The sequence below is a fragment of the Lissotriton vulgaris genome, chromosome 1_1 (assembly GCF_964263255.1).
Source record: "Lissotriton vulgaris chromosome 1_1, aLisVul1.2, whole genome shotgun sequence".
Taxonomy (NCBI): domain Eukaryota; kingdom Metazoa; phylum Chordata; class Amphibia; order Caudata; family Salamandridae; genus Lissotriton; species Lissotriton vulgaris.
In genome coordinates this window covers 1,481,506,312-1,481,528,567 of record NC_141685.1, presented here as the reverse complement: position 1 = coordinate 1,481,528,567, position 22,256 = coordinate 1,481,506,312, and the positions used below count along the sequence as shown (strand labels likewise).

Genomic DNA, 22,256 nt, shown 5'->3' with positions numbered 1-22,256 from the left:
TAATGTAAAATGCACGACAGAGGGCATCTTAGAGATGCCCCCTGAAACCTAACCAATTCCTGTCCTGACTGCGTGGCTACTGAGGCTGCCACCACCATACATGTTTCTTGACCCCTGGGTCGAGAGCCTGCCGCTCTCGGGGGCCTGGAACAATGCACATCCTGGGACGAGGTGCCAAGCCTCCTCCCCCAGGATGGGCAATGGAAGCTTCAAAGGCATACCGCCTTTGTGAGCTTCTCCAGGCCACTTGCTGTACTCAGCAACTGGCCCCCTCCGGTTCTGACCCCCACTCTGGTGGGAAGAATGGTGGGAAATCCTAAGTGAGTAAAGGGGGGGGGTGTGCCAGCCTATGCCAACTCCACCCCTCTGGTGGGAGGAGCGAGGTGAAGCACGACTCCAGGCATCTTGAGGATGGGGAGCCCTGCCCAATCACAGCTAGGCTCCTGCCCCCCTCCCACAGGAGAGGAGCAGGGTAGGGGGTGTACTCACCCCAGGACAGGGACCCATTGGTCCCTGCCCTTGCCCTACCTGTAACACCCCTAAATTTAGTATTTAGGGGCACCCTGAATCTTCCTTCCTCAGATCCGGATTGCAAGAAGAAGAAGAACAAGAAACAAGAAGACGTGCAGCTGCTAACAAGAGGACGACACCAACTGACTTGTCCCCAGAACCCTACAGGCCTGTTGATCATTGAACCTGCTCCTGCGAAACTCCGGTGTCTCCTGCGGACAGCAACCTCGAAAACCCCAGAGGACCTGCCTGCCTTGAACCTCTAAAAAGACTGGGACTCCCACGAGCAGTGGTTCTGCTCAAACAGCAATACCCCTGGTGTCAGCCAGGAACTGCAAATCCAGCACACTCTTCACCCGCCAAGCCTGGCCTGTGCTTGAGTGATCCAAGACCACGAGGACGTCCCCCCGGCGACTGTGACCCGGAGTCCAGTGCCCAAAGACCCTCCTTGACGAACCAGCCGACGCCTGCAGCCTCAGAACCAGGGACTCCTCCAACCTCAACCAGCTGAGGGTAGGATTTCCCGATGCCAAAAGCCACCCCTGCACCCACCCCTGTGCCTTCCTTTTGGGGTACCCACCTCTTCTCCAAGATCCCAACTTACCTCTAGAATGGTGGTCGCACCTGAAGAATCTCAGTCCCCGGCCTGCAGCCTTTGTTCACTTTTTAACTTACCCTTTGGATAACATTGAGTGCCCGACGTCTCAAAAGCACCTTGCACCCCCAGCCGCCTTGAGTGCCGCTGGAAGTGCAACTACTACCCTACTCTACTTCCCCACTTGCCCTGAGTAAGTGACCAGGAGCTCGGCTCCCACAGCCGCGTGGCCTGCTTGCTTGCAGCCACCAACCGAAGGCCCCCTACCCTCCATAGGATTGCATTGGGCCTACTCTCTCTGCACCCGGCTGCCACTCTGCCGCTGAGGGTGTAACTACTGTACCTTTCCAACCCTGGGAGACCACAGAGTCTATGCCCAGAACCTTAACTCTACCAGTCGAGTACTTACCTAAAAGCTGATAACTAATTTTCCTTCCATAGGATAACATTGACTGGTTTCACTTGAAATTTCTTCTAAGTGTGGAGTTTTGAAACTTTAAAATATTCATCTAAAATCAGCCGAATAACAAATTCTGAATTACTCACCTGTGATCAGGAGAGAAGCCAGTGCTACACCTTTTAGCCCCGCACTGAACCGTAAAAGTAATTATAAGTGTACTTACCAGTAACTTGAATTTCCTCCCATAGGATAACATTGCTTGGTATTCACTGAAAAGTTTCTAAGTGTCACCTTTGAAAATAGATTTGTATTCTTTAAAAATCACAACTGTAACCAAAACGCTTTTAATTAACGTTTACAACTTATGACCCGGGACTGAATCCACGATCCAGTCCTGTGGTTAGAAAAGCAATCTATAAAGTAATCAATTGCATTTATCTAGAAAAACCCATTGAGCTCAATGGTACATTGTGTTTGAAATTGTGTTGCCTACTGCAACCACTGTAGCTATTGTATTTACAAAGTCTATTGCCTTTTTGCAAAGTAATTACTTAAAGTAACTGATATTGAGAAAAGTATATTTTGATACCTTGTTGGTTCTAAAATATAACAACTATATCTTTTGATATAAAACAATTGGCCTAGAGTTCAGTTCTTGAGTGTGAGACCATTTGCTGACTTGAGTGTGTACAACAAATGCTTTACACTGTCCTCTGATACTGCCTTACTGCTCGACCAAGCTACCATTTTAGAGAGTAAGGTTATATCTAACTTTAACCTCGGTCTTACCTCTGGAGACTGGGGACTCTATACACACTGTACCTTACTTTGTTCCAGTATATATAGAGCCACTTTCTTACATAATGGTTCAGTTAGAATTGTGCGATATGTGGCGTCAGAGCTACCAAGAAAGGTGGATACACGCATTACTCCACGTATTGTGATTTGCACATCTGAATAGACTATTGACTAGCAACCAGGAAGTTACATGAATGAACCCGGGCCTGCGAAGTACTTCCCCGTAAGCTCTTGGACCATTCGCCGATACTATTAGTACTAGACACGCCCCAGAAGACTATTCCTCCCCCTTTACACTCCAAGAACACTCAACGGATAGTGCAGGCTTACTCTGGGGTGCATTTAGAGCAGTTCTATGTGCGGTATGTATTTCCAACAGCACGGCATTTATAGAATGGTTTATGATCACTTGAAGAGATTGGTAACAGATTCCCACAACTCGGACACTAGGAGACGTTAAAGCAAAACTCACTCAGTTCATAGAGGTGCCAGACTGGGAGATTAAGCACTTTAGTCACCACGCCAGGGCCAGAGTTTATAGTGTGGGAGAGAAACTGGGCAGAACATTAGCAGCAACACTGCCACAAGCTGGTATTGCCAACGATGTAATCCAGATTCAGAATGATAATTGGGTTATGCTTTATAACCCTGTATGAATACTAGAAGTGTTCAGTGCCTGCTACACTGATCTCTATACATCACAGGAGTTCCCTCCACCCGAGTGGTCACAGACTTCTTTGCACAGACATGCTATAATATTGCTACACAGTGCTACATGTCAGCACCTTGACACCTCCTCTGGCCCTAGAGGAGATTAAAGGAGTGATTTCTGGACTACCTACCTGCAAGGCTCCAGGAGGAAATTGGTTTCCTAGCAAATTTTTTAAGGCAATCTCTGTCCTAATCCCATGACTTCTGCAATTCTTTAAAGAGGTGCACAGTATGGGTTCGCTCCCTCGGTCTTTAAAGGAAGCCGTGATCATCAAACTTCTAAAACTGGGCAAATCACCTGATTTGAATGAATCCTATAGACCACAGTCTCTTAAATATAGATGCTAGAAATATGGCCAAAGGTTTTTGCCAATAGTCTGTTATACCTTATACCTGACATGGTGCGTCCTGATCAAGTTGCCTTTATTATGGTTAGATCAGCCTCACACAAACTGAAATGCATTTTTGCTCTCATGCATAAACTAAACCCCACTTTGAGGACTGTAGCAGTCTTACTGGATGCTACTAAATTCTTTGATTCCCTGGAGTAGAATTTCCCTTTTGATATTTAAACTAAAATGGGGGATCCCGACCTCTTTTCTTCCTGGGTCCGATTACTCTTACGAGCTGCAAACCAAAGTCAGTTTGAATGGACTCCTCTCAGCCCCGAATCCGATCCATAGAGGCATCTGTCAAGGGTGCCTACTTTAATCCTTTTTGTTTGCACTGACGTTAGAGCCACTAGCCTGTGTTAATAGGCAGTGCCAAACACATAGACATCTCAACTTCACTTCCCGAAACGTGGTCATTTCCTTATATGCTGATGACATCACGCTTTATCTATGTAAGCCGGATCATTATCTGGTGCCAGTTATTTTAACTCAACTGACATGGGACGGACTCCATAAGAGAGCAGCATGCTTTATACTGTAAACAGCGTAGCAGTCTTTGTGTCATTTCCCCCCTGCACCCACTTACCACAGACAGGGGGATCCATGATCGACTCGTGCAATAGGGCCTGTTAACAATGACTGATCTAATCCCAAACAGGGTTCGATCATCACATTTCCTGACATTGAGAACAGACACCCTACCAAGTCCATGGACTGCTTCATCTATACTAGATTATGGGCAACATGCAGACCGCCTTCCCCGCAGAAACCAAGGCCATGCAAGACACTTAACCTGTTTATGTGAAGTAAGGGTAGGGAAAAGGGTATCACTAGACTCTACAGGTCAATACAGACTGAGGACCCTGCGGGGGACATCCTGAGCGAATGAAAAGTGGGAACATGATGGCCTAACTCAGCTAACAGATAAGACCTTACTGTTGTGCTCAAACAAGAGCAATCTCTCCCAACAATACATGAAGATGTGGCCTAACGGCTAGCGTGGTCGACCTCAAAGCTGGGGAACTGGGTGTGAGTCTGGCGGGACTCTCAACATCCTGTGATACTGGGCAAATCACTTAATCTCCCAGTGCCTAACAAAATGAATGTGTCTGTCTGTAATTCATGTAAAGTGCTCTGATACCTTCGGGTTGAGTTAAAACAACTCCCCAAAGAAGTATAGGTTACGTTTACTCCACTTCAGATTTTTGCATCGGTGATACAAAATTCCTGTACTTATACACAGAAGAATGTTGGAGGAGGACTCCACCGGTGTGAGATATCATGATCTGCATGCTGCCTTTCTACACTTTACTTGGCTCTGTCCCTTGATATAGGCAGATTTTTTTGAAATATTCAAGCAGATATTGTCAGTTGGACCTAGATGTATCTCTTTCACCATTGACTGCCCTTATTGGGTACGCTGCCCTTTTCCCTGTGGGTGTGCGTCGTCTGGCATTTGTGGGCTTCTTATTCGCTAAGAGGAGGGTGGCGTGTGTATGGGGAAGAAACCGCTCATCCACAATCCAAGGTTGGCTGTTAGATCTACTCTATTGTTTTTAGCAGTTGGACTGCTTTTGTTCCATGCTACCTCGTACCAGCTGATCCAAGGAGATTTGGTCTCTACTACATACCTTCCTTCAAACACACCTATAGGAAGGTAGGATGAATCCCTCATGCAGCGTGTTTGAGAGGAGGGCTGACTAACGGCAGAGTGTCCACATGGGAAGACTGTCACAAATAGCAGTCGCAAATATTAGCCATTCATTTTTTCTCTAAGGTTTATTATTGATCAACTTCCCACCCTCCTGTTTGCCTACGACACCCTTCTTATTTCTAAGACTCTGAGGGGCTTACAGAGTCTGCTAGACAAGTTTCCAGTCGTTTTGTAGCAACAGAGGGTTGGTTATTAACTCTGATAAAACAAAGTATTTGATGTTGAACCCTCCAAAGAACCTCAGGACTCCCCCTGTACTGAACTCTGTCCCACTAGAGAGGGTCACCACGTTAGATTACTTGGGCATCCGATTTTCAGATTCCATGCTTTGGAATAGAAACATACAAAAAAAGCTCCTGAACCACAAGAGGGTAACGGGTGCAATACTCTAAGAGCACCGTACCTCAACAAGTAGGCCTATTGCTCCCGCAATGGACATATATAAGGCCAGAGGAGTGAGCTCAGCCCTCTATGGTGCTGAACTCTGGGGGTTTTTCAACTCGTGAGATCAGAAAACAAATTTTTAAAAGAACTCATGATGTTGCCCTCGAGGACCCCCATTAGGCCCTTGCTGCAACACCTGGGGTGCCATTCACTTAGAGACTTGGCCAGACTGCGACCCCTCTTGTTGTGGGCCTGCCTATGGCGGACGGCAGAATTGTCAGGGTATGCAGCAGGGCTAAGCGAAATAATGAATATGGATGGATGGCACAAGATCAAATGATTAAAGGACCTGAAAACACTCCTATGCGACCTTGGTCTTAAAGAAGCGTGGACAAATAGAACTTCTCCACCAAAAGTAGAACTCAAGAAAGTTTACTGATCCTGGGTTCGTACTAGGGGTTTTCTTGATCCCAAATCCGGCAGGATATCTGAGGAGTTTATGCAACATAAAAACTCTACTTCCTACGAACCATACCTAGATGTTATACAAAAACCCTATGACAGAGCTCTGTTCTTTGCATTTAGGGTCGGTTCGCTCCCCACTAGTGAAATGACTGCTCGATGGAAGGCTCCCCACCAGACACCAGCCTCCTGTCTGAACTGTGAAGCTAATCTAGAGTCAATACCGCACATCAAATTTGTATGTCCAGCCTACAACGCGCCAAGGGAACGCTGGCTCAAACCACTCTGCAGGGAATTGGGCACTCGCAGCCACCTTGTAGCGTTGCGCATTCTAAGATCTGATGCGCGAGCCTTGTATGCATGTGGTTTGGCCAAATTCCTGAGCTGGGCATGGAACATTAGATTGAGCTCTCTGAAAGCCAATCTTTATGTACTGATGCTGCTATGAGCCATCCGCACTTTAGAAACTGTATTTTTTCCTATTTTATGTTGTACATACTACTTTTTAATGCTATGTTTAATCATTTTTATCTTAAGGACTTTGATGAACTTTCTTATCCAGTTATTTAGAGTGTATTTACTATTTGAGAAAATGTCTTGTGCTCTTAATAATATAGCTTTTTTAATTACAGCTTTTAAGATATGTTTTTTTTATCGAAATAAATCTAATATGACTGACTGATCAAATTACCATAAATTAATTAAAAATAATTCCCCCAGTCTATTCTTCTGGCACAAACTTTGGTTGGTCAAAGGGCTTAACATCCTTTGCTTGGGTATATCCTATTCACATTCAGACACCAAGTATGAAGCCTGACAAAATTTCTGCCACATTCCCTTCATTTCAAACTAGATTTCGCAAAGATATTTTCTGTTTGTTTGAAATTCTTTTCTTTAGGACCACCTCTGATGACCATCTTAGTTGTTTATTTATCCTCTTCCCAGACTGCTTTTCCTCTAGCCCCATTTCTAGTTTCCATTACCTTGTAAAGAACACAGTGTAGAACTAAGTGGCATCTAGAGGCCTGTTGGATTTGCAGCTTCCGCCTTTTGTCTGTCTCTAACCTCCTGATGTGTCTGTCCATCCAGCTGCGGAGGCCTTTAAATGCTGTCTGGACAGTTTCCCTCTATCCCCACCCACCCTGAGAAGTCTCTCCCCCTATTTGAATGTTAAAACGATTTTGCATTAACACTGTGAAAAGATCCTATTCGGTTACAACTAATTTATTTGTTTAACATTTTTCTTTTTCTTCTTTTAGATGTACAAAGATAATCAATGCCGACTCCGAGGATCCCAAGTATATCATCAATGTCAAACAGTTTGCCAAGTTTGTAGTGGATCTCAGTGATCAGGTGGCCCCCACCGACATTGAAGAAGGAATGCGAGTTGGGTAAGAATTGCTTTGTAGAGGTGAATATTGTATTGTGTTAACCGCTGGAGGTAGAGAGGTTCCTACCAATGTTGTGCAAAGGGTCATGGTTACACCAGACTTTAACTCTTTACTCCCATGTTCCAAAAACCAAAGCCTTAGGAGACAGGCTTGTGTGGAAGCTTTGGATGCTACATACTAATTTTGTTTGAATGTCCGCTAACCTAATTGTTTTTTTTGTTGTTGTTGTGGAAAAACTTTATTGTTATTTCAAACAGTTACAAGTATGGGCCTACAACCACCAGGGCTGGCCGCTAATCAGATTTCAGATTCAGAACTTTATTCGGTTAAAAACAAATAACCATAAAAGTAACAGACATAAAAACAAATTACAGTAATTACAGCTCATAATTGTGAGTTCCGTGAGGGAGATCAATAGACAATTATCCAGTAGGAAAAAATTATAAACTATTTCAGTTACCATTTGTTTCAGTAATTTAAAAACACTTTTTAAAAAATTTAAAACCACAGTTACAGTTAAAACCGTATCCATTCTCTGGACTTCTAAAAAAGCTGGGCGGCATCTGGTTAAATTCATTTCTTTTAAGAAAGGGACGATAATTTTTCTACGAGTGGCACTATAAAATCTGCAGAAAAAAAGGATATGGATATCTGATTGATGCAAGTGGGCAATATACGCTTCCACGAGTTCATGCTAGGAAAAGACACCAATCTAAAAAATATACAAAATCTAAAACGAGTTAAAAGAAAGCGATCATAGTTTGTCATGGGCAGGGATAAATATGGCTGTACAGAGTTAGTCTCACAAAGAGTAAGGAGGTGGGAATGTACTGAATGTTTCAGGGTTTCAGCTCTCTTCCTCTTATCCTCAAGATGGTCCAGGCAAAGGGTTTTTAGTGTACTCCTAGAAATGCTATCCATTGAAGGTGGATCCGAATAGTAAGAATAGCATCCAATCTCAGTCAGGAAACACTTTACATATCCCAGCCATTCTGCTCTGTCCACGTGATCCAAACTGAGGGTGTCCTGTAACCGGGCCCGATTCATAACGCATTCATTTGTGGTCCATACCCTGTGCCACAGTAGGATAGGTTGAATTTTGATAATGTCTGTTATGTAAGGTTGGCCAAGTTCAGCGTGACAGTTAAATGTGGCAGCACACTGTGGAACTGCAAGGACTTCCCTCAAAAATTTGTTTTCCACCACCTGGATTGGATCAACATTAGCGTACCCCCACGAGCCTGAGCCATACATAGCCACAGATAAGCATGTTGCTTTATATATAGTTAGCATTTCTTTTATCCGCTTCCTGCCCAGTTTTCTAACAAAATTCTTTAAGGCCATGATCGTTTTCATAAATAAAAGGGTTCTAGCCTTAATTACGCTTGTCCAAGAACCTGACTCATGGAATAAAATACCCAGATAAGAAAAGGTTGGGGTGTTATCTAGTGGCACATTGTTTAAAAACATCCGTTTCATCGGTTTACCTGATTTTGGACCACAGTTCATTGTGAAAGTTTTGCTACAGTTTACTAGTAAGTCTAGATTCAGCATAAAATTCTCAAAACTAACTACTAGTTTTTGCAGAGCCTGAGGAGTACGTGCCATAAGCACGGCATCATCCGCATACATGAGTGCAGGGATTGCCCTCCTCCCGACCCTGGGCATATCTCTGCACTCCTGCAGCAGGTGATGCTCAAGCCCATTGATGTAAAGGAGGAATAAAAAAGGTGCTAATACGCAACCTTGCCGCACCCCACGGCCCACACTGAATTGTCTGGAGCATTCGCCCCCCCCTACCGTAGCGAACAGAAGCTGTGGCTCCACTATAAAGTTCCCTCAGGAAACCGATGATGGTATTGTCCACTCCCAAACCTTTCATTATTGCCCACAATTTGGTGTGTGATACGCAGTCGAACGCTGATGAAAGGTCTACAAAAGTAAAGTACAAGTGTTCCGACTTTATCCTTATATATTTGTGTTGCAGTAGCATTAAATTTAGGTCTTGCTCGATTGTACCAATCCCTTTTTGAAAACCAAATTGCAAGTCACTCATAATTTCATTTTCCTCCGCCCAGCTTTGGAGTCTTGCCAACACTATACGTCCCAGAATTTTTATTGATGAATCAAGAAGGGAGATTGGCCTGTAGCAGGCACAACTGTTTCTGTCCCCCTTCTTGTAAATTGGGACGATAACAGAGGTAAACCAGGATTCTTTCAGGCCCCTTGATAGAGCCGCATTAAAAAGTTGTACCAACATTGGACCCCAGATTTCAGTGTTTACTTTAAATAGGTCCGCAGGGATCCCATCAGGCCCAGCTGCCTTGCCGCCTTTGGTGGATCTCAAGGCAAGCAATACCTCATCAAGTGTTACAACCAAATTAAAACTTGGTTGTAAATCCAAACTAATATGAGAACCTCCGCTGTGGATATCATCCTGTGCCTTGTAAAGATTTGAAAAATGATCTACCCAATTATCCTCATTTATTGCGATCTCAATTCGCGCCGTATGGGTTTCGTAAGGGAAAGGGGTGTTAATTACTTTCCAAAATGCGGCGGGATTTTTAGTTTTTGAAGCCTCGCAGAGTGAATCTATTGCCTCCTTATTTAGCACAGTTTTCCTTACTTTGAGGGCCTGATTATATGCGGACCTGCATGCTCTTATTTCACCTGTATCCCTGGGGCTTCTGTGTACTGCCTGTTTTAGATTTTTCAACGCCCTGGTACATGCGTTATCAAACCAACTCTTGGATCCCTTACCTCTACGTTTTGCCTCCACCCTTAGGTTACTTTTTATATTTGTAGCTATTATACCAAAGTGCTCAATTATTTGATCGTTATTCGAGTTATCACCCAAACAGATCATAAAACTATTAGAGCACGCCTCCCAGAGTTCCTTAAAGAAGGTTGCGGGGATTACTTTGCTCCAGTTGAGTGTATACCCATTTTGTCTCCCAAGAACAACATCAACCACTGCCTCAACAAGAGGCGCGGCCGTAGATGGGTCTGGGAACAAATCTACTACCTTAAGGCATTGGGGAAGATGGTCACTTATGGGCAATTGGATATTTGTAACCCCCACCACTCTATGATTAAGATTACTGGAGGAAATAATAAAGTCAATGGTTGACACCAAGCCTCTACCAACAAAGGTCGGGGCAAAGGGTGTAGGTTTTAGGGCTGATTCATTAGCAAACCCTAAATCAAACATGAATAATAATTTGTTAAGCAAGTCCCCCATCAAAGTGTGATCGAAGTGAGTCAGATACCTATCTCTCTCTATCATTAGGCCACATAGGCCCTGACTCCCTTTGGTACAGAGTGAACAATTAAAATTCCCCCCCCCCCCCCCCCCCCCCCCCCCCATAAAATTACCAGTTCTGTCATTTTTATCTACCTCTAACTGAACTTCCTCCTTGAGCTGCTTCATCACAACCACAATTTCTTCCCTTGGGACATTATTGTAGAAGAGTATAATCATCACCTTCGCTCCTTTAAAATTTCTTAAAATTATGAGCTGAAAGTAATTGGAATGTAAATGGCAATGAGCTTGTTTAATTTTAAGTTGATTTGAAACAAACGTAGTCAAACCACCCTTTGCCCTTCCAAAATGGCCTCCAACAGCTGGGGTAAAGAAGGTTCTATAACCATTTACATGGATTGAGTCCCGAGTCCATGTTTCTTGCAGGGCCACTATATCCTGGCCACTTATTACAGACTCCCAGGCTGGGTTAGTAATTTTTTGCCTCAACCCTGCTACGTTCCAGAACAGCAGTGCACAAAGGTCACTCTTCACCTGTCTGGTCATTTCCTGTCTTTTCCCCACTCCCATTATTATCACCTACGATAGATTGCATCTGCTCCAGAGTATCACTGTCACAAGGTGTCGATCTATCGAGAGTGAAGGTCTTATATAATGTGGGCAATTCTTGAGGTGACTCAATGGGGGCCTCAGTACTATTAGGGAGAACCCCACCCCTAGTAAGAACTTGAAGAACTGGGGGAGAGGGGTTTTTCCCAGCCACATTTTCTCGGGGTATCTGAGCTTGCTGTCAATCTACCCCATCCAAACCAGAGAAAATCTGGAAGAGATTTTGGATTGGTAGGTTGTACATGTGTGGAAGCAATCCTCTATTGTTCCATGGTCTGCCTTGAGTGAGGTTGGGCTCTAAGTATGGTGGATATTGATTGCTAAGAGGGGGGTATTGATAGACTTGATGCTGATTTCTGGGATAAAAGTCCACCGGCCTCTGCGTGTAAATAGAGGGATCTTGGGCACTTGCATAAGGAGAACTACCCAGCATTGGTGGTACCCCCCTTGGACCAACCCTATCCCATGGTCTTACATTTCCAAACCCCCGATGTTGATGGACTGGCTTCTTAAATAGCTGCCTGTCCCTGCCCCAGTTATTAAAGCTTTTTGGCGGTGCATATGGATAGAAATAGGATAAAAGATGTGTGGAGATGGAAGCGCTGCTACCAGCATCGAACCAGTCCCCAATATGCCTCACGGCCCTATAATCCTTAAAATTGATGATTATAACGTCACCATTTCTATCCTTTGGCCTGGCTCCCACCCAATTTGCACGCCTTACACTTATAATTTCACCATTTATTGATGCAGGTAACGGTCTGTTATCTCGGAGCCAGAAGGTAACCTTGTTCCGTAATGCTCCATGATCTTCCCATTTACCTGCAGGCAGTTCTGGGACCCCTGCCATTACAATAACATAAGGGGCAGAATCTGGGGTTAAGTCTATAATACGACTCGATTTTTCAGGAACGATGGCCAAAACATTCCCATTACTCGACTTAGTCGTTAATAAGTCCTTACTACCACCTTGGTTTTGGATTCCCCCTGGTTTAGATGTTTGCTCCTTAGTTACTGGAGCCACCAGTTGGGGTGTAGCCAATTGTGTAGTGGGAGTTAATAACGTAATCGCAGGGCTACCCGATCTTACCCCCTCTTGCACAGGTTTCTTTTTTTGCACAGGTGCTGATGTTATAGGTGCTGATGTTATAGGTGCTAGTATTGGAGGGGGAGCTGTTACTTTAGATTTTACAGGTGGGTTAGTTTTTACTGTGGAATTCATCTTAACTTTTTCTAGCCCCTTTACCAGGTCAAGTAAGAGGAGGGAATTCTGTTTGACCTTCTTCTCTATTTTATCTAGATGTGTACACATCATGATGGTCTTATCGAGAAGTGGTTGCGTCACACCCCTAATAAGTTCTACAATCTTGGCCATCATGGCCTCCTCACTTACTAGGGTTTGACCAGTTTGTGACTGTGGAGAATGAACTACCCCTTTCCTTATTTTCTGTGCTCGATTACCCAGTGGCTCACCCCCCCCTTTTTTACTGTTTCTCATAGTAAGGGGAGAAGTAGGGGACCTAGGAGACGACTCAATAGGAAGTTTTGGGGAGCCCGATAATCTGACACTATCATTCCCTATAGGTAAGTCCAATAAGGATAAGCTAGTTGGTGTACTAGACAGGAGATGTTTGCTTATCACAATGGGGTCAACAGAAAGGCTGTCAACATTATCTGTGATCCCTGAATGTGACAAATCGATAAGCAACACAGAATCTCTAGGGCGCTTGGGCGAAGTGGCATCCCCTATTCCCCCTAAGTTAGATGATCTCATTTCTGAAAATAATGGTAAAGTTCCAAACTCACCCCCCCCCCCCCCCCTCCTTGTGTAATTTTATGGCTTGTTTTCCTTTGCTTCCCCCTTCGTCTCACTCGGGCTTTCTTAAATCTTCTAGGGGATTCTTTTGTTACAGGGTCATATATTTCAGAAGAAGCTATGCCTGACCCTATGGGGGCTTGAACATGGGAGTCCTCATCATGCTGACCCGCATGGACCATGGCAATTACAGTAGTTACTTTGCCTGCGGGGGCAGGATGTTCCTTTGCCAAAGGTGTATCAGAGACCGTAACTGGGAGCTCCGGTGTAATAGTAATTGTAGGCGAGTGCTCCAATCCCAAGGACGCCCTTCTGTTGCTATTGATTAGCGCAACCTTTTTGATTAGAAAATTGTCCATAGTTACCAGTTTGGAGGACATAATGGGGGATAGTTCCAGGCTCAAGTGGGGAACAAAAGTAACTTATAAACGATTATTTCTCACTCACGTGTTTTTGTAAATAGCAGACAAGGGACGATGATAGAAAGGGTATGGCCCCGGCTCGGCTCCTCGGTCCCCGGAGGGCCACAGAGGGCCCGCCCTTTGCCCGGGCTTAGCCCCGGGCGTCCCGCGTAGCTGGTTCTAGCGCTGTTGATAAGCGCCTCCTGGCGCAACGTCACAGTTGCGCGGCGGCGCGATTCTCCCTGCAAGTGACTCTTGACCCCGGTGGCGGCGTCCTCCCAGGAAGGGAGTTAGAAAGTAAGTGACTCTTGGCTCCGGTGGCGGCGTCCTCCCAGCAAGGGAGCTGCAGGATAAGTGACTCCTGGCTTCGGTGGCGGCATCAATGGCGGTAAGTGTAGCCTCCTGTACTCTCCCCCACTCCGCCGGTTCTAGCGCTGTTGATAAGCGCCTCCTGGCGCGACGTCACAGTTGCGCGCCGCCGCGGTGCCTGCCGGGAACTGCAGTCCCGGAGCGGTGGCGCGATTCTCCCTGCAAGTGACTCTTGGCCCCGGTGGCGGCGTCCTCCCAGGAAGGGAGTTAGAAAGTAAGTGACTCTTGGCTCCGGTGGCGGCGTCCTCCCAGCAAGGGAGCTGCAGGGTAAGTGACTCCTGGCTTCGGTGGCGGCGTCAATGGCGGTAAGTGTAGCCTCCTGTACTCTCCCCCACTCCGCCGGTTCTAGCGCTGTTGATAAGCGCCTCCTGGCGCGACGTCACAGTTGCGCGCCGCCGCGGTGCCTGCCGGGAACTGTAGTCCCGGAGCGGCGGCGCGATTCTCCCTGCAAGTGACTCTTGGCCCCGGTGGCGGCGTCCTCCCAGGAAGGGAGTTAAAAAGTAAGTGACTCTTGGCTCCGGTGGCGGCGTCCTCCCAGCAAGGGAGCTGCAGTGTAAGTGACTCCTGGCTTCGGTGGCGGCGTCAATGGCGGTAAGTGTAGCCTCCTGTACTCTCCCCCACTCCGCCGGTTCTAGCGCTGTTGATAAGCGCCTCCTGGCGCGACGTCACAGTTGCGCGCCGCCGCGGTGCCTGCCGGGAACTGTAGTCCCGGAGCGGCGGCGCGATTCTCCCTGCAAGTGACTCTTGGCCCCGGTGGCGGCGTCCTCCCAGGAAGGGAGTTAAAAAGTAAGTGACTCTTGGCTCCGGTGGCGGCGTCCTCCCAGCAAGGGAGCTGCAGTGTAAGTGACTCCTGGCTTCGGTGGCGGCGTCAATGGCGGTAAGTGTAGCCTCCTGTACTCTCCCCTTTTCAGCCAATTTCATTGCAGCAAGTCAGTTAGGACCGGGAAGCGAAGGTACCACAAATTCAGTTGAAACTGGCTATGAAGCATACCAAGCAAATAACAGGATTCTAAAGGCTTCATTTTATAATATAAAAAATAAGAGGATCAGGTGCCATACAATAACACAGAGTCGCATAAAGGGGGGGCAAAATAGTAGAACATCCACAGTTAGAACGATATCATTTAGAACAGAGGCGCTAAGGCATACAAGTCAGGATAAACAAGCATACAATCACAGTTCGCACCAGTTAAGCGCCCGCCCATTGATACTGCTATACTGTAGAAAGTATAGGCACAGGTAAGAAAAAATCGATAATAGACACAAGAGTGGACCCACTACGCTGACCCGAAAGAGGAAGAAGCAAAGAAAAGGCAAAAGGAAAGATACGAAAGAGAAAAAGGCCATAGAAACAATAAAGGCAAAACAAAAAATCCCCTCCACCAACCCCCCACCCTGCACCCCTGCAGATGACTGGAAGCAGCGTTACCAACGAGGAACCTGTGGATCGGCACTCCGTCCGACTATCCTTTTTAAGCGGATCGTGTAACATACCGACCGCACCAATGGACAAGCTTCTACCAAAGCGCGGATCGAATGCCATATCGAACGCTGCCTTAAGACAACAGGACGGGGCACCCACACGGGGCTTGCCTCGACATTCAAAATTACCCCGCCATTGTCTAACTTCCTATTAACACGAACTAAATTACCAGCCACCCGGCACTTTGGAACAAACCAACGCGCAACTCGGAATATTTCAGCCCTGAGGGCACATTTTCCTTGTTATACCAGGCAATTATTAAGTCCTGATGATGATCCCATAATTTTGAGCGCAGGATCGAAACGCCGTCAACTTTGTTTAGTAGACATACAGTTGATTTATGAACATCTCTATATGTATGTACTACTCTGGGAATAACTGCCAATTTGAATGTTAAGCAGTATCCAGTTTCGCTCAACTCTCTTTTTGCCTGACGTAAACTGTCCTCTCTTCTGCACCCTCCTTCACAACTTTCTTCTATTTCTTAGTACGGCACAGGCTTGTGCCTTACTTCAAACGACAAATGTTTGTTGTCAAATTGTAATTTATACTTTGAATACTTGTTATATTTTCGTAATAAATTCTTTGCCCGGCTGGGTATAAGAAAAGAGTATATAGTTTCAGATTGTGGTCTATATTACATTGCTTTGAAATAATGTTCTAGGCTTAGGACCTTTTGTTTCCAGAAAATTACGGCCTACCCCCCTAGCAGCGTGCCTGTCGCCCCAAATAACTGAAATCGGAAATATAGGAAGAAAGAAGAGATGTAAAAGAAGAACTAAACCCCTACACTAAAAGTAGAAATGGAGGAGGGCATTATCGTACACATTCCCGGTCTCCCCCCCCCCCCCCACCGCCTTAACAAAGAATCCCCCACAAAGCTGACGCAATCGAGCAGAACACATTAGAAGATTACACCGGAGGAAACTCTAAACCCCGCCCGGTCCCCGTTAACCTAATAAATTAAATCCCGTTACCGATGAAACCACAATAATAAACCCAAAACAACGGTCTCAGCCTTGACCCCGTCGATCAAACTTGCTGACTCCCTCTGGTAAGTAGAGCCCCATCCACAAATTGTCAAAATATACATGGAAGTTGGCGAAATATAGTCTGGTAGATGGAGAAAGGACGGCAAACCCCAAAGTACATGGCCGGTTCCAACGATGCCCCTCCCCAGCTCCAAGGCCAGATACTGTCTCCTCCGCCATCTTGATGAACCAGCTGGGAGGGGGGTGCGACACAATCCAACGCAGTTCACAGTCTCGACCAAAAGTTTCCAGAGTGGGAACAGTAGTTAAATGGTCCACTGGTAGCGAATCCAAGGATTCCGACCATATAGTCGATACACAGATCGCAGCATGTTCAATCAGTTCCACTTCTGTAGGGGCAGGCACGGCTCCATGCACCGGGTCTGAGTTCCCCGCTGGGGTGTCTATCGGGAGTAAAGCTGGGCGCCGAGTCCCGAGCGATGAATCAGGGTCCGGTCCCAATCGCTTAATTCCATCTGCTGCCGACATCAGTGTACAGACCTGGGCCTCCATAGTCACCTGTAGTGCCTCGAGGGCTACCAGCACTAACCGCAATGACGGGCCGCACTCAGCCCGCTCCGCCGGGTCTCGCATGGCATCAGGCATAGTGATCCCCTCGGAGAGCCACTCTCCCCAGGGGAAGATTAGACGGAGCAGGGATGAACCGTGAGGGACAAGTCGTCAAGATGCGTTCGTGCGCGTCGAGGCCCCAACCCAAAGGCTCCGGCGATGCGAACGCTAGGCCTCCGGGTCAGGGACCCCTGCCACACCGCCTCGGGCTTCACTCGTCTCCTCACCTTCGATACGAGACCAGGTGACAGATCGGAAGCAAAGCAGTCCAAAAGTTGTCGGAAGTTCCATGGACCCGACCCTGCCTCCCCCACCAGTCCGCTGTTGTTCAACTAGGATCCGGCTGGACCAGCACTCGAGACCCCGGCTTCTAGACTGGGTTAGGCCTCGAGTCGAACCTCGACATTACTCCACTCCACAATGTCGGAAAAGTCTCGGGATTGCTCCATCGGACTGCAGATTAGTTCATAGACACGGATATGGGGCGGAATATGAGGATAGATGACAGGATCTTCAAGCGAAAGACGGAGGTCGGCGGAGCTGGGAGACTAAGCGGCCATCTTGTTTGCTGTCGTAGCTCCTCCTCTAACCTAATTGTTTACCCTATATTCACAAACCTAATTAATTGACATGTGCAAAAGATTAGATATTTGTAAGGGGTTTGTGCTGTAATTGTAAAGATTAGATTAGGGACATACTGGAGTGAACAACCGCTGAGGGAGTCCACATGCAGTTGACACATATCTGTTCCAGACTGAATGACAACTTAGCGGATTGTAGTATCCCAGTTTAGTCTCTCCTTTAGAGTGTTGGTTTTCTGATGCAGTTGTAAACATGGAGCTTCTGCCTTGAAAGATGCTCTCATATTTTCCTGTTTTCAACCTTATAGTTACTAAATGGGCTTTGGGATACCCAGCCCCTCTGGTCAAGCCGTTGATGGCAAATGTTATATAACTATCTGGGTTCTTGCAATGGTATTGTGTCTTGGTATGCATTTTCAATTATTCCCTTCTGTGTTTAAATAAATGGCAATATAGAAGCATTCAAAATAAAAGTGGTCTGCATTAAACGAAGGCCACAAGTGCACGAGATGCCCTAGAGATTAGTAGAAAAATGTTGGCATCACTGGAATCAGACCTCTAAATAGCGCCAGGAATTAATACTTGCCTACACACAAAAATGTTTAGAGGATGCAAAACAATTTATTATTGTAAAGGGGCAGTTTCCCTGCTCAGTCTAGATTTCTGCAAGTTTGACGAAGGGAAGTGGTATGTGAAATTGGCATTCACTTTAGTGGCACTGACACATTTAGCTGGGGTGTCTGCATGTCGAAGAACCTGGTTACTTCTCGGTGGCTTAGCACTTACAGGATTACTGCCCGTCGTCTCCATCTTTCTTTGCCAGCAATGCTGTCCACCAGGGCAGCGCTCATTGATTCTGAAGAGGAGCCTCTGTACCACTCATGCACTAAACTGCATTCCTGGGGATGTCATTGGTCTTGGGAAACAACAAAGATTTGATAAATGAAAGTTCACTTTCTGAAAACCTATGACTTATGCGACTTGCAGCTTCCACATATTGGATTGCCTCGTTTTAGAGCTTGCAGCTATTGCTTTTTTCTTCCAGGATTTAAATACTGGATCCCGTTTGGCCACATCCAGTAATATTTTGGAAATTGTACCTCTTGTGAATGAGCTTTTAGCACGCTAAAGTAATTTCGTCTTAAGGGTGAATCATTTCTTTACCTCGTTTTCTTTTGTATTCTAGTGTAGACAGAAATAAGTATCAGATTCATATACCACTGCCTCCGAAGATTGACCCAACAGTCACAATGATGCAAGTAAGTGCCTGTATATTGTACTTGTGTCGGAACAATGGTGGGAACTCATTAGTTCAGTTTCACAACTGATCAAATATGTATTCCCTTTTTTCACAAAGGTGGAGGAGAAGCCTGATGTCACTTACAGCGATGTTGGTGGATGCAAAGAACAGATAGAGAAACTGAGGGAGGTTGTTGAAACACCTCTGCTTCATGTAAGTTACATGTTCAGTGCACAATGTTTCCTTTCGATAAGAAACAAAAGATTTAAAGGAAGCACAGAGTGGTAGTGGAGTTTATTGCAGCCTCTAGTTAAGAAGCTTTATAAAGAACCGTATATTTAAGAGCTTGCTCTGTAAACCTGTTCTTGATTGACATGCTGTGGCTCTTCCCTCCATTTAGTGGTTGGGCTAGGAAAAGCTTTTGATTTACTTGAATCCAATGTTTTGGATGCCGACCGAAAATGGATACAGCATAACTCCTGGTGACATGGATCAGAAACCAAGAAGGTCCTACATAGTGGACAACATCAGTAGATTATTTTTCAGTCGTAGATTTAGAAGCCTATTTGCTTTCTGGACTAAAGAAACAAATCTGTGACATTACTGCAGAAGAACTATACACATTACACAATGCCAAGGAAAATAGACTGTGAAGATGTTGTCTGCTGTGTGCGACACTGTACTTGTTCTCAATGCCCTCATTAAGGTTTGTACGGACTTCACCTATGATCAGTGCCTGATCAATATTAGGTATTCAAGTTAACAAGGTTTTTCAATACCCAGCCGCTAGATGATGGGAGGATGCACATCAAGTGAATCTAGACTAGCCTGAAGCTGCTAACATCTTGTGGGTACGCAGCGTTTTTCCTTCTTCATAATCATCTTATGCTCTAGTCTCAAATGCATTACCTGGGATTAGTAATTTAATTTAAAAAAGCCCAATATGGAGAAGGAATTTACATCTTGCTATATGTTCTTTGAATGAGAAGCACACCTTCTGGTGCTTGGAAGAGTTGCTCTTCAGCAAAATTTAAAGGTACAAAGTGGAGTTTGAGCAGTGTCTATTAACGATGTGCACAGATAATTAAAACTGGATTAATTGTTGTTTGGTACGAGCCAGGTCATTTGTGACAACTGATATGTGCAGGATATAGTTGGACAGCTGCAGATTTGTTGAAATGTGGGTTATTATTTATTTTCTAATTCGATTTCTTGTATCTTTACAGCCTGAGCGCTTTGTTAATCTTGGAATTGAACCTCCAAAAGGAGTTCTGCTTTTTGGTCCACCGGGTACAGGAAAAACGTTGTGTGCTCGTGCTGTAGCCAACAGAACAGATGCCTGCTTCATCAGAGTAATTGGCTCAGAGTTGGTGCAGAAATATGTTGGTGAGGTAATGTCATGTCATTTTTAATTGTGGAAGTAAACAAACCCCAGTTAAGCTAAATTGCCTACGAGCCTTTTTTGCTCTTTTTACTCATTAATGTGAGTCTACATGCCAGTCGATAATCACTGGTCCCATGTTTGCTTCTAGCTAAATTTTGCCAGTGGTAGACTACAGATTAAAACGTTGTTCCTTCTGAAAACAAGTTGAATGAACTGTTTACATGTTTTTGTAGAAATTCTTATCTGATTGTATTTCTTCTAACTCAGTAAATCAAGGAGCCATTTAGTGTAATCTCTAAAATACAGTATGTCACTTTTCTTCGCTAATTGATTTTCTCTTCATTCTTTTTCACACAGGGAGCGCGAATGGTCCGGGAGCTTTTTGAAATGGCCAGAACAAAGAAAGCCTGTCTGATATTCTTCGATGAAATTGATGCCATTGGGGGTAGGCTTCCCTCTGCTTAACTCTTCCTTCCAGTTACTAATTTGCATCCCTTCTAAATACGTGCATGTAACCAAGCCACAAGAAAAGAAAGGCATTTTTAGTTTGGCTCTTTTGGATATAGCGCACCTCTTTGAATTTAATTTTACTGTAGACCTTTTCTGTTATTGTGCGTAAGTGTATGGGTGCATGGGTTTGTATATATTTGTAGCTACCTACATTCTTGTGAAGACATTCTTACGTCTCCCCTCGCTGATTTACGTATGTTCAGTACCCATTTTTTTTGGAAGCAGTAGATTTTGACATGTTCGCTTAGGAAGTGTCCCTTATTGCCTTTCAAATTATACGGAGTGCAGAGCGACCAGAAATGTAACCCAAGTTCTCGTAGTGAGTCACAGATGTAACTTTTTAAACTCTTGGCAGTGAAATGGTTTTGCTTCCGCCCCAGTTTTACAAAACATTTCATGTACAAACATATAGTAGCGCATTTTTACAATGTCACACAATAATGAAAGTACAGTGTGTGTACCTAAGTGTTTCTAGGTGTATCTGCCTCTTTAGCAGTGTAACTATGTATGTTTAACAAAGCGTATGTGGCAGGGGCCTGAGGGTGTCTACCAGAGTGTGCGTGTGTGGTTTTTTTAAAGTGTGAAAATGGCTGTGCCGGTCTTGCAGAATTTGTGTGTACCTAAGTGTTGCTAGCACTGTATGCGTGTTTAGCAGTGTAACTTTGAGTCTAGCAACATGCATGTATCAGGTGCCTGCGTGTGTCTAGCAGTTATCTCTAATAGTGTGAATATGGCTGTGCCTGACTTGCTGTGTTTTTGTGTACTAAGTGTTTCTAGCAGTGTGTATCTGCGTCTTCAGCAGTGTAGTGATATGTGTCTGGCAACGTGAATATGTTAGGTGCCTGAGTGATTATACTCCTTGTGTTTGTCTCTGTGATAACTCACTCGCGTTGAAGCATTCCTGTAAACTCTATCAGCTAATATTTGTGCCCAACGCACACATGGCACAGCAATGATATTTTGCGTTCACATTTCCATTCTGCCGCTTCTGTTTACGTTTTAACAGATAAGCGAGATAAAAAGATGTATAAGTAACCATTTAAAGTACACAATTTGAAGTAGTTTAAAATTTTGGCCAAATATAGGTATGATTTACACTTTTGGGGGGGTTAACGAATGTAAGGCTTCTTCAAAGAATTAACATAGTAATTATTAAATTGCCAGGAAAAGCACACATTATTAGCAACATGTTCAACACGAGAAGATGATTTCTTTACTGACTTTTCAATCATTGTTTCCACTTTGCGTGATGTTGCTTACTAAACTAGTTTTACACAGAAATCTAGCTCATACACTCATTCCCCTCACTGAGCATTCGGGTAGTATTTCCTCAGATCAACTGACAGAAAAGCAGAAGCGTTTCCTTCAGTCGCTTGCAAGGTGCATTTAAACAACTTAGCAGTGGAAGGTGGTTTGCTGAGAAGAAATGAAAATGTATACAAATACTCAAACACCGTTACAGTCTTAAATAATGGTGTGAATTTTGAGGTACACAGAGTGTATGTTAAAAACGTCATATCTATACATGCTGACCTTTTCACGAGTTCTATATTACAACAAACACACAGAGCTTGTTATTTGAGTGACGTAACAACCAACCTCCAAACACTAGAGACGTGAAAAAATGCTAAACTAGAAGTCAC

At 44.9% G+C, this 22,256-nt stretch overlaps 1 protein-coding gene across 1 annotated transcript in view; it reads left to right on the top strand.

The window, feature by feature from the left end:
• The window catches only part of PSMC2 (proteasome 26S subunit, ATPase 2), a 110,237-nt gene that overhangs the window by 47,310 nt on the left and 40,671 nt on the right, over positions 1–22,256 (top strand). The window contains exons 5-9 of the mRNA XM_086967332.1: positions 7,226–7,357; positions 18,666–18,738; positions 18,837–18,932; positions 19,946–20,110; positions 20,461–20,548. Of these exons, the coding sequence (XP_086823458.1) occupies positions 7,226–7,357; positions 18,666–18,738; positions 18,837–18,932; positions 19,946–20,110; positions 20,461–20,548 (554 nt within the window). The remainder of the gene's footprint in view (positions 1–7,225; positions 7,358–18,665; positions 18,739–18,836; positions 18,933–19,945; positions 20,111–20,460; positions 20,549–22,256) is intronic.